Here is an 11867-nt window from a genome sequence, read left to right as displayed (position 1 = left end):
TATTAGTTAAATGAACCTTGAACGTCGCGAACGTTTGGCCATTTCTTCATACAAAGTGTGAAGAAACCCAATCTTAAAAACAAAACAAAACAAGAAACGTATAAAATGAAAATCGATGAAAATATCGACAGAACACCAATATTTGTTGATCAGCAAAACTTTTATTATCAACATAATTTTTTATATATTATATATTGCCCGTTTATGTTAGGCTATAAGCTATATAGAAATATAAATATATTGATAGGTATATATATATACTACATATATATTGTATATGTATAAATCTTACATAGTACGATTTCGAGTGAAGTACATTCATTAGCCCTTAAACAAACAAAAAAATATATATATTATAGATCTTATGTTGTATATTATGATTATGATTAAGATGCGAAAGGAATAACCAGCATCTGTTCCATATATAGAGATTGTAATCCATTCATTCATTCATGCTGCGAAGGCATTTCGAATACATTTTTCAAATATTTTTAAACAAAACAAATTGGCTTTTCACTTTTTTTTTTAAATATATATATGTATGTATATCGAATGTGTATAAAAAAAGAAAATAAATTGACATTCTCTCTGTATAATTTCTTTTCTCATTAATAGCAAAAGTTGCACATATAAAAAAATAAATGAAAGAAAGAAGTAAAACTGTATACAAGATTACAAGAATCATACATATATTGTAAGTAATTACTGAATGGGAAAAATAAATAACTAAATTGCAAAACGAATTGAAATTTTGAGACTTGTGAGGGAACACATCTTTTGGTCAGCTTATACTATATTATATGCTATATAATATTTGTGTTTAGTTGTACAAGGCCTTATCCACTATGATGCCATTCTCGATGAGGAAACTTTCTACATCGGAGGCATAGAAGTCATCGCTCAGATCATCGGTGAGACGCACAAAGTTGCCGATCAACGCCTGCGCTTTATAGACCAACAAAGCGGGCAGTCCTTTGGTGCGGAAGTCACGACTCATCCCAGCCACAGAGCTGCAGATTTTGGCAAACTTAATGGACGGATATTCGCTGGCTAAGGTGTCCAGGCAGTTGTTGAGAGTGGAGCAGGCGGACTGGCCACGCTCATAGATATGTATGATAATGGTGGTGTGCTTGCTCTCCTTCTCCACGCAAGAGAGAAACTCCTCGTGTGTGGACAGTTGTTCCACCTTACCAAACTGCTGATTGTGCCCCGTTTGTCGCAACATTTCAGCCATGCGTTGCTTCTGATATTGCTGTAGAAAATCCTCACTCATCAGTTCCGCGAACTCTGCATCGAGCTCTTCTTGACGCTTGCGTTCCTCATCCTCGGCAGATGTGGTTGCGTTCATACTCAGCTTTTTGGCTAGCTCCATGCGCTGACGTTCGGTTTCTTCGCGTTTCTCCGCTTCCAATTGCTTGTAACGCTGCCAATCCTTGACCACACCTTTGGGACCCGTATTCGTCGAGCCCTGCGACATAAATCCGCCTGCGGGTGCTGCATTTCGATCGGTATTGATTGTCAGTCCCCCGCCGCCTCCTTTGCGAGAGCTGCCAGCGCCGTCGTCATCGCCATCGTCGCCATTATCCTCTTCCTCGCTGCTGCTGCAGTAGTATTGCAGTTTTTCACCCAATAATTTATCTTCAAGCGTCGCCATTTAACTGAATTTTTTAATTTAATTAAAGCAAATTTTTTTCTTTTATCAAAATGCAAACAAGACTCGCTGCGTGAGGTATACAAACGTATCGATACTTTTAGCATAGGGGCGCAACAGCTGTTTCGTGCATTTACGTGTTTGGGTGAATGGCAAAAAGCAGTGGGCTATCGATAAGGTTTTATGTGAGTGTTATCGTACGCGCACATTTTAAAATTTAATCTTATGTGTAATACGTATAATTCGAAAGATTTCACGCAACATTTCGGGAACTTCGAACTGTTCTATCAACTGCTCCATGCTATTGAAATCAGACTTTTCGAGCTCATCGCAAGAGTCATCGTCGCTGCAAGCGGCATTTGTTAGTGCCAAACGCTCGGCAAATGAAACAATGCCACACCAGACACGAAAATCTAATTCGCCACAAACGTCCGTTTCGTAGCCCAAATGGCTGAGCGTATTCTGCACATTGGTAGCGGTGCCATGGAACTCCAGAACATCCTCCAGTGCCTGAGGCAAGCTGCGCCACACCATAGTGCGTTCCTTGTACTCCACAAGCGGCACTTCATCGTTGCCCAGAGCCAATTCGCTTTCCGGCTCCTCGCAGCGACTCAAGTACTTGAGGAACACACGCTTATAGAGTTGCTTGCGCTGCTGCGACACCCACACATATTTGCTCAGATAATCCCAGGGTGTCATGTCTGTGAAGATTTAGAGGCTAAAATTGCAGTCGTTATGCGACATTTAATTGCGATACAAACTCTTGAGCATGGAGAGATCCATGGGTACATCGAAGCGCGTAGCTGACTTGGAGAACTTGCGTGGCATCTTGGAGCTTGAGCTGCTAGACGTTGTCTTATCCGGCTCCTCGACAGGCTTGCTATGCACCACAGTTTTGGGCATATACTTGATGGCTTCACGCAGCGCGCGATTCAGCTGTAGAAACAGACAAGGAAATAAGAAGAAAAGTGGATCACTTTGATGCTTACGTAGCGACCAAAGGTGTTCTCGATGAGGTCCACGGTGAGATCTGTTTTCAGCGCCTGAAATGCTTCCTCAGTGAGAAAGCTTCCCTTGAGGAGAATGGGCTCCCTTTCCGTCTCGCGCTTATCCTTGGGCAGCAAACTGATGGCATTGGGTATCAAGCTGGGACGCGTGCTAGCGTTTAGAGAATCGGGTCCCAGAGCAGCCACCTGAGTCTCCGGATCCTCACTCAAATGGAAAGTAGTGGTGGCTACATAGGAATGAGGAATTATTGCTAGCTAATCTTCTAGTGCTTCTCCTCCACTCACCTGTTGCTGGCTTCAACTTCTTTCGTTTCTTGCCGCGGCGGGCATCCTCGTCGCTCATGTCATGTTCATTGATGCATGTTTTGGGCGCCTTTGCCTCCAGATCGGCATGTGGATCCATGCTGGATGTGAGATTAGCGGTGGCCAGCGAGGATTTGGGCCGCTGTTCGTTGGATTGCTGACGACGCGGTTTCTTCTCCTCGTTGGCCCCGGCGCTCTTGGGTTTCTTGCCCTCATCGATGCCGCTTTGCGTCAGCTCTGAGCTGGGCTTCCAGTAGAGGGTCTCCTGCGAGTGCGAACGTCGCAGATCTAAGATTATCTTCTTGCGTTGGATGTTCTCATGCTTGCCCCACTCCGGAGTAATGCAGCGACGATAAAAGGAGCCAGCACTCGTTCTCGTATGAATGCTCGTAACTGTGGGCGTGGGCGTCATTGGCCGAGAGTCGGTTTCCGCATAGCGTCTGAATAGATCCTCTGGTATGTTGTCTGCCTCATGTGGCTGCAGTTGCTCCTCACGTTGTTGCTGCTTATCTTTTGCGCCCGTTTGCACGGGGCTTTTGCCCTCGATGGCCAGCGATGTCTTCAGCTGATTGATGACATCCTTGACGCCTGACGGTGCCGGATGATTGCACAGCACCGAGCAGCCCTTGGCAAAGGGATTAAACAGACCACCAAAGGGACGCAGCGAGAGCGGCATTGGAGTCGCCTCAAATTTCAACGGCATACGCGTATCATCCGCATAAAGATGCTTGCGCTGCGGGCAAACCAAGCTGGATTAGCTGCTTCCAGTGAGTTGTCTAATGATGGCGTCCTCCATCCTCATTCATCACTTACCTTTTTCACATATTTGATATGCCGCTTTGGCGTGGGCACCAATCCAGTGCGTGTTGTTCCGCTCATCGTTTGCAACAAACTCAGGGAGACGACAACAATGCCGCCGGCGAGGAGTTCATAAACAAGCGGACAACTTCGTTGCTATGACGAGTGGCAACCCAAAAGTTTTCATGTTGTTATTTCCTCAGTTCCCAATTGCGATTTCGCAAGCATTTCCCAAATTGCTATGCACGGAGGCGAATGTGAAATTCAGAACAGTATAACTACGATAGGAAAATCTAGAGTGTTTACTTTTCAGTGCACCTTTTAATGCTAAGTTGTACAAATTTCGACATGCTTTCCTCCTGTGAGATACCCGCTACCCATTTTGAATAAAAGAAATATATTTTGCGGTATTTTCTCAAAATATACCAAATATACTGCAAAAATACTAAAAATATACCGAATGGCACAATATACCAGATTGTCAGCCAAAGCAACTCAGACCCCTAGTAAGTAGGCGTTTTTGCCCATACAAAAGTATTTCTTTAATAACTTCGACAATTTTTATCTGACCAAATTTTCAGAAATCATAAATACTATAGTTATTATTGTATATACCAAAATTCGGAACTCTAGCTTTAAAATTACGCTTGTTATTCGATTTTTTTTGATTTGCAGGGGCGGAAGTGGGCGTGGCAAAAATTTGAAACAAACTTGATCTGCGTGCAAACATAACAAATGCTGTAAAAAAAAAAATTATAGCTCTATCTCTTATAGTTTCTGAGATCCAGTGTTTCATACGGACAGACACACAGACGGACAGACGGACATGGCTATATCGACTCGGCTGTTGACGCTGATTAAGAATATATATACTTTATAGGGTCGGAGATGCCTCCTTCTACCTGTTACATACATTTCCTGCCGGAACAAAGTTATAATACCCTTCTACCCTATGGGTAGCGGGTATAAAAATAGCAAAAGAAAAATAATTCAGTTTTCAATTTGCAGTTGGATTTTCCGATTTATATTATTAGACGATTTAAAAAAATAAACCATTTCATTGAAATATTTTTAAACAGAAATCTATTGCTAATTCAATAAATGACTATTGTCATAAAGTTGTTTAATATTTTTACACCCTGAACTTTAATGATTTTATAATGATGAACATATTTTGTTTACTAAATATTTATTCTGTTTTAAAATATTTTCTTTATTAAAAATTTCCTAAAATAAATGCATCAACAAAAACATGCGAAATCAGCAGAGAAATATAAAAAGAGAACACAATTTTATTCAACCCCTTCTCAATTGTAAAGTTTTCGAAACTATAGTTGGACCCCTTTTCGAAAGTCAACTTCCATTGCAATTTCAAAGGCCTTCTTCACATTGAAAACTAACCCAATTAGGAGCATTTGCAACTTGGCGAAATTGTCAACATAACATATGCGACATGTGCTGTCTACAAGATCAAATATTGTAATGCAATTTTAGAGACTGAAATCTGTCCCCAAAATTAAGAAAGTGTCGAACTTAGCGAAATAGCCAAGAGATAGTAACTGGGAACATATTTCTCCCTTTCTCTCTCTCTTTTACTCTCCCTATGTCAAAACTGTTGCCTACTCTCGGGCGTTGAAATGCTTCAAGACGTTGCGAATTGAAAGTTTGAACATTTACATAAACACTTTATTATGGTATAGAGCAGTTTGTGTTGTTTTTGTTTGATGTCGCTTATAACTAACAGTTAAGTAATTGAAATTTGAGGAAATTGCATTTGCAACGTGAGTCCTCAGTACAAGGAGCCGCGATGATGCAAATGCCTCAAACGCTGATCCAGCAGTTGTCGTTCATTGGACAGCGACAGCGTCGACGACGATCGATGTATGGGCGGCAGGACATGACAATCTCGGCTCACAGGAGCAGCACTCGATGCCACACCAGCTGCTGCCGTTGTTGTTGTTGCTGCTGCTGTTGGGGCAGCAGGGTTTGTTGGCTCAATTGGTCCCAGACCGACAGTGTTCCCCACAGCGCGCGAGCGCAGCAAATGATTACGCAGCGTAGAGCGAGAGCGACGACGCAGCGAATTGTTGAATGAGATCTGCAGCGAGAGGCGCTTCTGGGAGAGCGAGGCCAGATGCTCCGGCGACAGCTCAATGATCTGCGAGGCCATGGCAGCCGCTGTCGCTGCACTGTAGCTGGGCAGCGAGGTGGTGGGCGAGGTGCCACCGCCACCGCAATTGCAGGTGATGGAGGTCAGCGAAATGTTGTCCGCATTGGCATCTCCATTTGCAATGGCGGCAGCTGCTGCTGGTGTCGTCTCCACTAGACTGTAGGCCACAGCTGGTTCCTTAGCGCCGCCGGCTTCGTTGTTCACATGCTCAAAGATCTTGATGACGGGCACAATGGCTGGAGTTAGGATAATGCCTGCCTTGCGGAACTCCTCGAGTGCATCATCATAGGTTGGCAGACCAGAGACAATTGTGTACGAGGGCAGCGATTCGACCTCGTAATCCGGCGGACAATGACGGCAGACTTCGATGGTGGCATCGCTGTGATTCGCACGATCTACAATGAAACAAAAGTACAAATTGTAATCAGCTTAATGGAATTGCATGAACTTTAAAAGTAGCTGTACAATGTTGTCTAACACTCCCCAGTAAAATGGGCAAAAACAATTGAAATTACCAAATCAATTCTGTCTTGTACCTTTGGGATAACAGGCAAAAAAAAGCTCCCCATTCTCTATTGCTACCTCTAGTTTTGGGGGTTGTGTGGCGCACATTAATGAAATTTTTATGCTCAAATGTCGCAACGTTTTGTTAAAAGCCACTAAAACTTCCGCCCGGTGCGCCGGAAATGTGCAAGCTGCGTCCAACCCTTAAAAGTAGGCAACAAAATTTTTATTGCAATTGGCTAGTAGCAAACTGAACCTGGAAGGGGAAATACCCTGTGCCCAAGGCCCCCCAAGTGGCACACCCTGTGTGCTGTGAGGTGAGTCAGTGGAAAAACTGTTGATGCGGCAAGCGTTTTAGAGACGTGCAACACGATTTTCAAGATTAGCCGCATGCTGCGTGGTCTTTATTGAGAATGAACATACGAAAATGGTGAACGCTTCGTTTCACACCCTTTTGTGTATGGATTTAAATTCAGTGCGGGCGCCCGGGGGCGGCACCAGAAGCGTTTTCACACCCACATGAACGAACGGACCTTCATTTTTTATGCAACGCTTTGTAAGCTTACGAAATTAAATTGATGATGCACACTGGCTACACTTTTTTTTGTCTGGGGGCGGTAGACAAAATGGAAACTCATTGTCATTTGTCAGAGTAGTACGGGGAAAGAGGTGGGGATAAGCTGTATTGTTTAACCATATGTAGATACGGCTTTGACTTTGTTAAGCAAACAGCTAAGCAAAGATCTAAGCTTTTATGTAATTTTCAATTGACTTTTGTTAATTGCTGCAGAATGAGCTAGCAGACAACTTGTTTTCTCGACAGGCTGGCAACACTTTCGCTTTGCATAATCTTAACAGAGTGCGGAACAGGGCTTATCGATAATCTGACAGTTATCGAAGTCAGCTTAAAGCGATGGCTGTCTTAGGTTAAAGACGAATTAAATATAAACAACTGCTTGGAGCGTTGAATTGAATATTAAATTATGAGAGAAGAGGCGTGCCACTTAGCAGCATCATTTGATGAACTGTCTGCGCGGCCATAAGCCCCCAAAAGGACATACGCATTTCAATTCCCCAAGCGCAGCTTAGCACCACAATAAAATGAAGTGCAGCAGTAAAAGGAATATGAAAAGAGCGACGACGACACGGACACAATGGGGAAGGGGCGAAGGGGGGAATGCTGTGTAAGTGCGTGGAGCATAAAGTATGCGCCGCAAGTGATAAGCCAAAAGCAAAATGGACACCGAAAGCCTCACTAGTCAATATGCTAAAGGTCATGGGAGGATGCCAAAAATACTACAACTACGACAACAAACAAGGGCAACGACTACAAGCTGAACTGGAGCTGGAGCTGTAGCTGGCAATGAAGCTGGAAGCAGCGGGAGCTTAGTGGCAACAACAAGAAGCATAACCTAAGGCAGGCCAAGGATATTGGGGCGTTCACGAAAAAGTTAAACACACTTTATGTTGGGGGCTGTGCCCGGGTCGGACAAAAATGCCTGGCATTGGATTTGGGCGCCAAAACCACCGAAGCGACCAACAAAAAAAATATACGAAGCGAAGGCAGAAAGGAAAGCAAACGATGGCGGCCAAAAAATGACGTGCCCAGGACGATGGCGACATGCCCGCCAGCAGTAAGCAGCAAAAGCAGCAGCAGCAGTTCAAGAATAACAAGCAAACTACATATAGGTAAGTGTATGCGACTGTGAAATACCAGGTAACTATGACTACGATTAAGATTTGAATATAATAACGAATATGATAGGTTAGTCAGGTGCTAGCTCAAGCTTCAGGACCTTTACATGATAGCAACAGCTTTAACAACAGTCTACGTCTCAAGCAAAAATTTACTGGACAACGCCGAAAAAAAAAGAAATCTTTCATTCAAATTAAAAACAAGTGATAAACAACTGAAGTACAGGATTGCTTTTAATACTCCACATAAAAATATTGTTTATTATGCTGTTAAATCAGAGACAGTCGGAAAACTGAATTGGTTTTATGTGGACTATAAATTTAATCGAGCTACTAACTACATTTTTAGCTTGCACTTTAGGAACTGTCTTTAATGATAATCAATTGTTGTTTATGAAGAAGTTATTAATATTTCGTATGATATTTACTTTAATTTGAATTATCGAGTTTTATAAAACCGTTATACCCTTTTACCGGGTATAACAAATATTCGAGGGGAGACTCAGTTATACGGAAGGATGTCTTCGGTCTCTGATGCTTGCCAGGCACGTAAGCAGTTGATGCCTGCTCCCATCTACCTACTGCCGTCTACCGTCTGCCCCCAACCTGCTGAAGGAGATGAAGCAAAAAGAAAACTCCACAGGCCACAGTTTTTGGGATGCTCGTCCTTTGTGCTTTGTCCTTGGGGTTGGTAAACACGGCACCAAATTGCCGTTTAAATTTCTCCCCAATGTATGTGGCTCCCAAAACGGGGAGCGGCCTTGAAACATTATGATGACTACTGCCAGGAGTTACCTATCCCCGAAAGTGGAAAAACAATGCTGCAAACTTTAGATTTGAAGTTGTGGTTGTCAGGCAATGTGTCTGGAGACGTTAACTGCGACCTATGCCTCCAACCTTTGGAGTCTGAGCCATGTCAAAGGATCGCAAAGCCGCCGCACTGTTTAATGCGTCTGCTGAGCAAAGGTTCGTTGAGCTGTGGTCGCTTAACTAATTAAACTTGTTTCAGGTACGAGGACATGCAAATATTTTTAAGAGTCTCTACCCAAAACGCATGTTATGGCCAAATTGCAATGTGTTTCGACGATGGAAACATGAAAAATGTATTCCGGCACATGCTAAACGACTAGAGAATGCTCTTTCCCAAAACGGCAAAGTCCCTTGACATCACGTCAAGTTCGCTCACTCAACTTGTCAGCTGTCGTAAGTATTCGTTAATTTAACTCACTAGTTGTCAAGTCATAACATTGCTGCTGTTTGTTTGTTTCCGTAGTAGCGCATTAAAACTAACTGCTAAATTATTGGGAAAGTAACCCATCCATCTCGGGGATCTTAGGGCCTGCCAGGATGCTGCCGGCGATGTTCGTGTGTTCGTGAGGGGCAGGAAAAAATGAAGAAAAATTGCGGCATGTCAGTTAAAGGCACAACAACAATAAAAAGGGACAAAACAGAGAAGAGATGAACATGAAGACATTGTTGGGGACTGAAGTCGAGGCGAACACGCGCCAAAAGCATCCAACAACAATATTAACAACAACAGTAACAGGAACAGGAACAAGAACACGAATAGAAACTGGCAGCAGAAGCTGATGCTGCTGCCAGGACGAAAATGTAATAAGTGTGTCTATTTGTTCGCAAATATTTCATTTCCCGTGCCTTTATTTCACATTTCGCATTTCGCCATAAAGACACTCGTCCAACTCCCGCACAAAGCGTTCTTCGTTCCTGCGTTCGGCGAAAAATGAGAAAACCCAGGAAGAGGAAAACGAACACGAAACGAAACGAAAGCTTAATTTAACTTTATGATAACAATGACCAAATATTTAGCTACCTAATGTTCTTAATATTTTGTTAGCTATTTCGAAAAGGTAACTGCGATCATTGCCGTATGAATGATAACAAAGCAGATGAGCTGCCAGGTAACCTCTAATTAACTAGATGTCTCTATTAAGGATACATATGATATATTAGATTAGGCAAGGAAGTCGTAGTGAGGAAATCCCCTGAAGGTGACAAGGTCAACAAACTCAAAGTTGAGTATCTTAATAGAAATTCTAGTGACACAGACTTGAATGTTTTATTTAGTGCCTTAAAATGTAATAGCTGAAAGAGGCGAATACAAAATTTGTCAAAAAATTGAATACCCAATAAAAATTGTAAGTTGTTGGTTAATATTAAAATTATAATTATTGTTTTATTGTGTTGCCAAGTTTAACTCTTTGGATTTACCTTTTTAAAACTCAACTATTTGCTGTTTCTTGTTTAAAGTTGAAAGTCTAAACACATATGTAAGTTTTTAATTGGGGAATTGTTACCTTTAAGGTTATCTTGTGATAATTTTAAATATTTCCAGTTTTAAAGTCAAACAAAAGTCTTCAGTTTAGGAAAGTTACATATATATATTTTTTCGATGAATTTTACTAAAGCCACTTTGAACCCAATTTTTACGAGGATATGTATTGCGAATTTGACGTTATGCTAAACTTGCTGCTTAAAGTTGATTGTTTGCCACTATTAGACATGCAATTAATTATGGACGTATACGTGGGCCAACTATTAGCTAAATGTATATTATTTGGCTGTTCATTTAACTTAAATAAGTATATTTGCCGCATGGGCAAAAACGTCAGCGTAATTTATGCAATGCACAATGCACATGTTGCCACGGCGTTGAATGTTATTAAAAACAATATAAACAACTTGCAACAATAGGCGGGCGTCTAGTGTAGAGCTAGAGAAGAAGGCATGTGGGGGTTGCGTCGCATGTTGTTTATGTGCGTGTGGCTTCAATGGCAGCGTAGGCGGAGAGGCAGAGACGGAGGCGGTGGCAGCGTCAACGACGGCGCCGGCAGTACAATGAAAAGTGGACCACAAAGTACCAGTTGCCAGCAGCCAGTTTAGAGTATTGGGGCGTTGCTTTGAGTGGGCGCCGGAAGCGAAGAGCGGGGAACGGGGGTTCTCGGCACTGCTGTGGCTGGCAGTGCGGCAATTTTCAAATTGACTTTTGCACATGTTGCCCGCCGTAACGAAATGCGGCCAAACAATGTACACATGGCGTAAGTTTGATAAATAAAAAAAAACGGAAAAAACAGTAGCGAAAACGTTTCCACCACATAGGCCGTTATTTTATATGTATATGTGTTTTTGTGTGTGTTTTGCGGGGAGGCATAACGGTTAGCCACGAAGTAGCATAGAAAGAGCAAGAATAGCAAGAGACGCGCAAAGCGAAAAAAAATAATATGATGCACTGGAGGCCGCACTTAAAACGTGCCAATTGAGCGCGTGAGTCGCATAAGCAAAATGCTTTTGGTTTCCTTGCCAAAAAAAGGCTGAACAACAGTCAGGTATCTATCAAAATCGCATTAGGCGCGTCAAAAAACATCAGCTGCAGCACGTTTAAAACTGTTTACATTTAGATTATCAACCAAATCAGCAGATCATCAGCCAACACATATCGATTAGCGATAAGGCGCGAAACTGTTAACAACTTTTCAATCAGCAGTTCGATCACATTTTGCACGATTCTGTTAACGGCACGAATAACTTGTTTTACTTTGTTGTTACGTTGCCACCCTGTCGCACGCTGTAAAGATCTCAACAGGTCTGGCAATAATGATCTCATTTGTTGATATCTGGCAGCACTAGTTGGTGAACCAAGTTCACACGAACGCACTCTGGCAATACTAGCACGCTCAAAGAACAAAAGAGTCACAGCGCGAGAGACTGAGGGAGAGTGTGC

General features: G+C 42.6%; 3 protein-coding genes across 4 annotated transcripts in view; all 3 read right to left on the bottom strand.

The window, feature by feature from the left end:
* Nucleotides 1-141: 141 nt before the first annotated feature.
* On the bottom strand, nucleotides 142-1761 carry LOC133840159 (phosducin-like protein). The gene has a single exon (XM_062271836.1). It carries the CDS (start codon nucleotides 1652-1654, stop codon nucleotides 821-823), a length of 834 nt encoding a protein of 277 aa, XP_062127820.1. The 5' UTR covers nucleotides 1655-1761; the 3' UTR covers nucleotides 142-820.
* Nucleotides 1762-1861: 100 nt separating this feature from the next.
* On the bottom strand, nucleotides 1862-3840 carry LOC133840160 (uncharacterized). Its single transcript, XM_062271837.1, has 5 exons — nucleotides 3775-3840; nucleotides 2944-3694; nucleotides 2641-2885; nucleotides 2413-2587; nucleotides 1862-2352 (listed from the first exon to the last, which is right to left on the bottom strand). The coding sequence occupies exons 1-5, from the start codon at nucleotides 3838-3840 to the stop codon at nucleotides 1862-1864; spliced, it is 1728 nt and encodes a 575-aa protein (XP_062127821.1).
* A 1584-nt stretch (nucleotides 3841-5424) lies between these two features.
* The window catches only part of LOC133841774 (uncharacterized), a 40081-nt gene continuing 33638 nt past the window's right edge, over nucleotides 5425-11867 (bottom strand). Inside the window, exon 2 of one of the 2 annotated variants that reach the window (XM_062274496.1) lies at nucleotides 5425-6324. In XM_062274496.1, coding sequence (XP_062130480.1) covers nucleotides 5549-6324 — 776 coding nt within the window. In that variant the 3' untranslated portion in view covers nucleotides 5425-5548. The remainder of the gene's footprint in view (nucleotides 6325-11867) is intronic. The other variant, XM_062274495.1, reaches the window with a different exon arrangement.

The sequence above is a fragment of the Drosophila sulfurigaster genome, chromosome 3, assembly GCF_023558435.1.
Source record: "Drosophila sulfurigaster albostrigata strain 15112-1811.04 chromosome 3, ASM2355843v2, whole genome shotgun sequence".
Classification (NCBI taxonomy): Eukaryota; Metazoa; Arthropoda; class Insecta; order Diptera; family Drosophilidae; genus Drosophila; species Drosophila sulfurigaster.
Note: the sequence above shows the minus strand (reverse complement) of the source record. Positions and strands in the feature narration are given on the sequence as shown.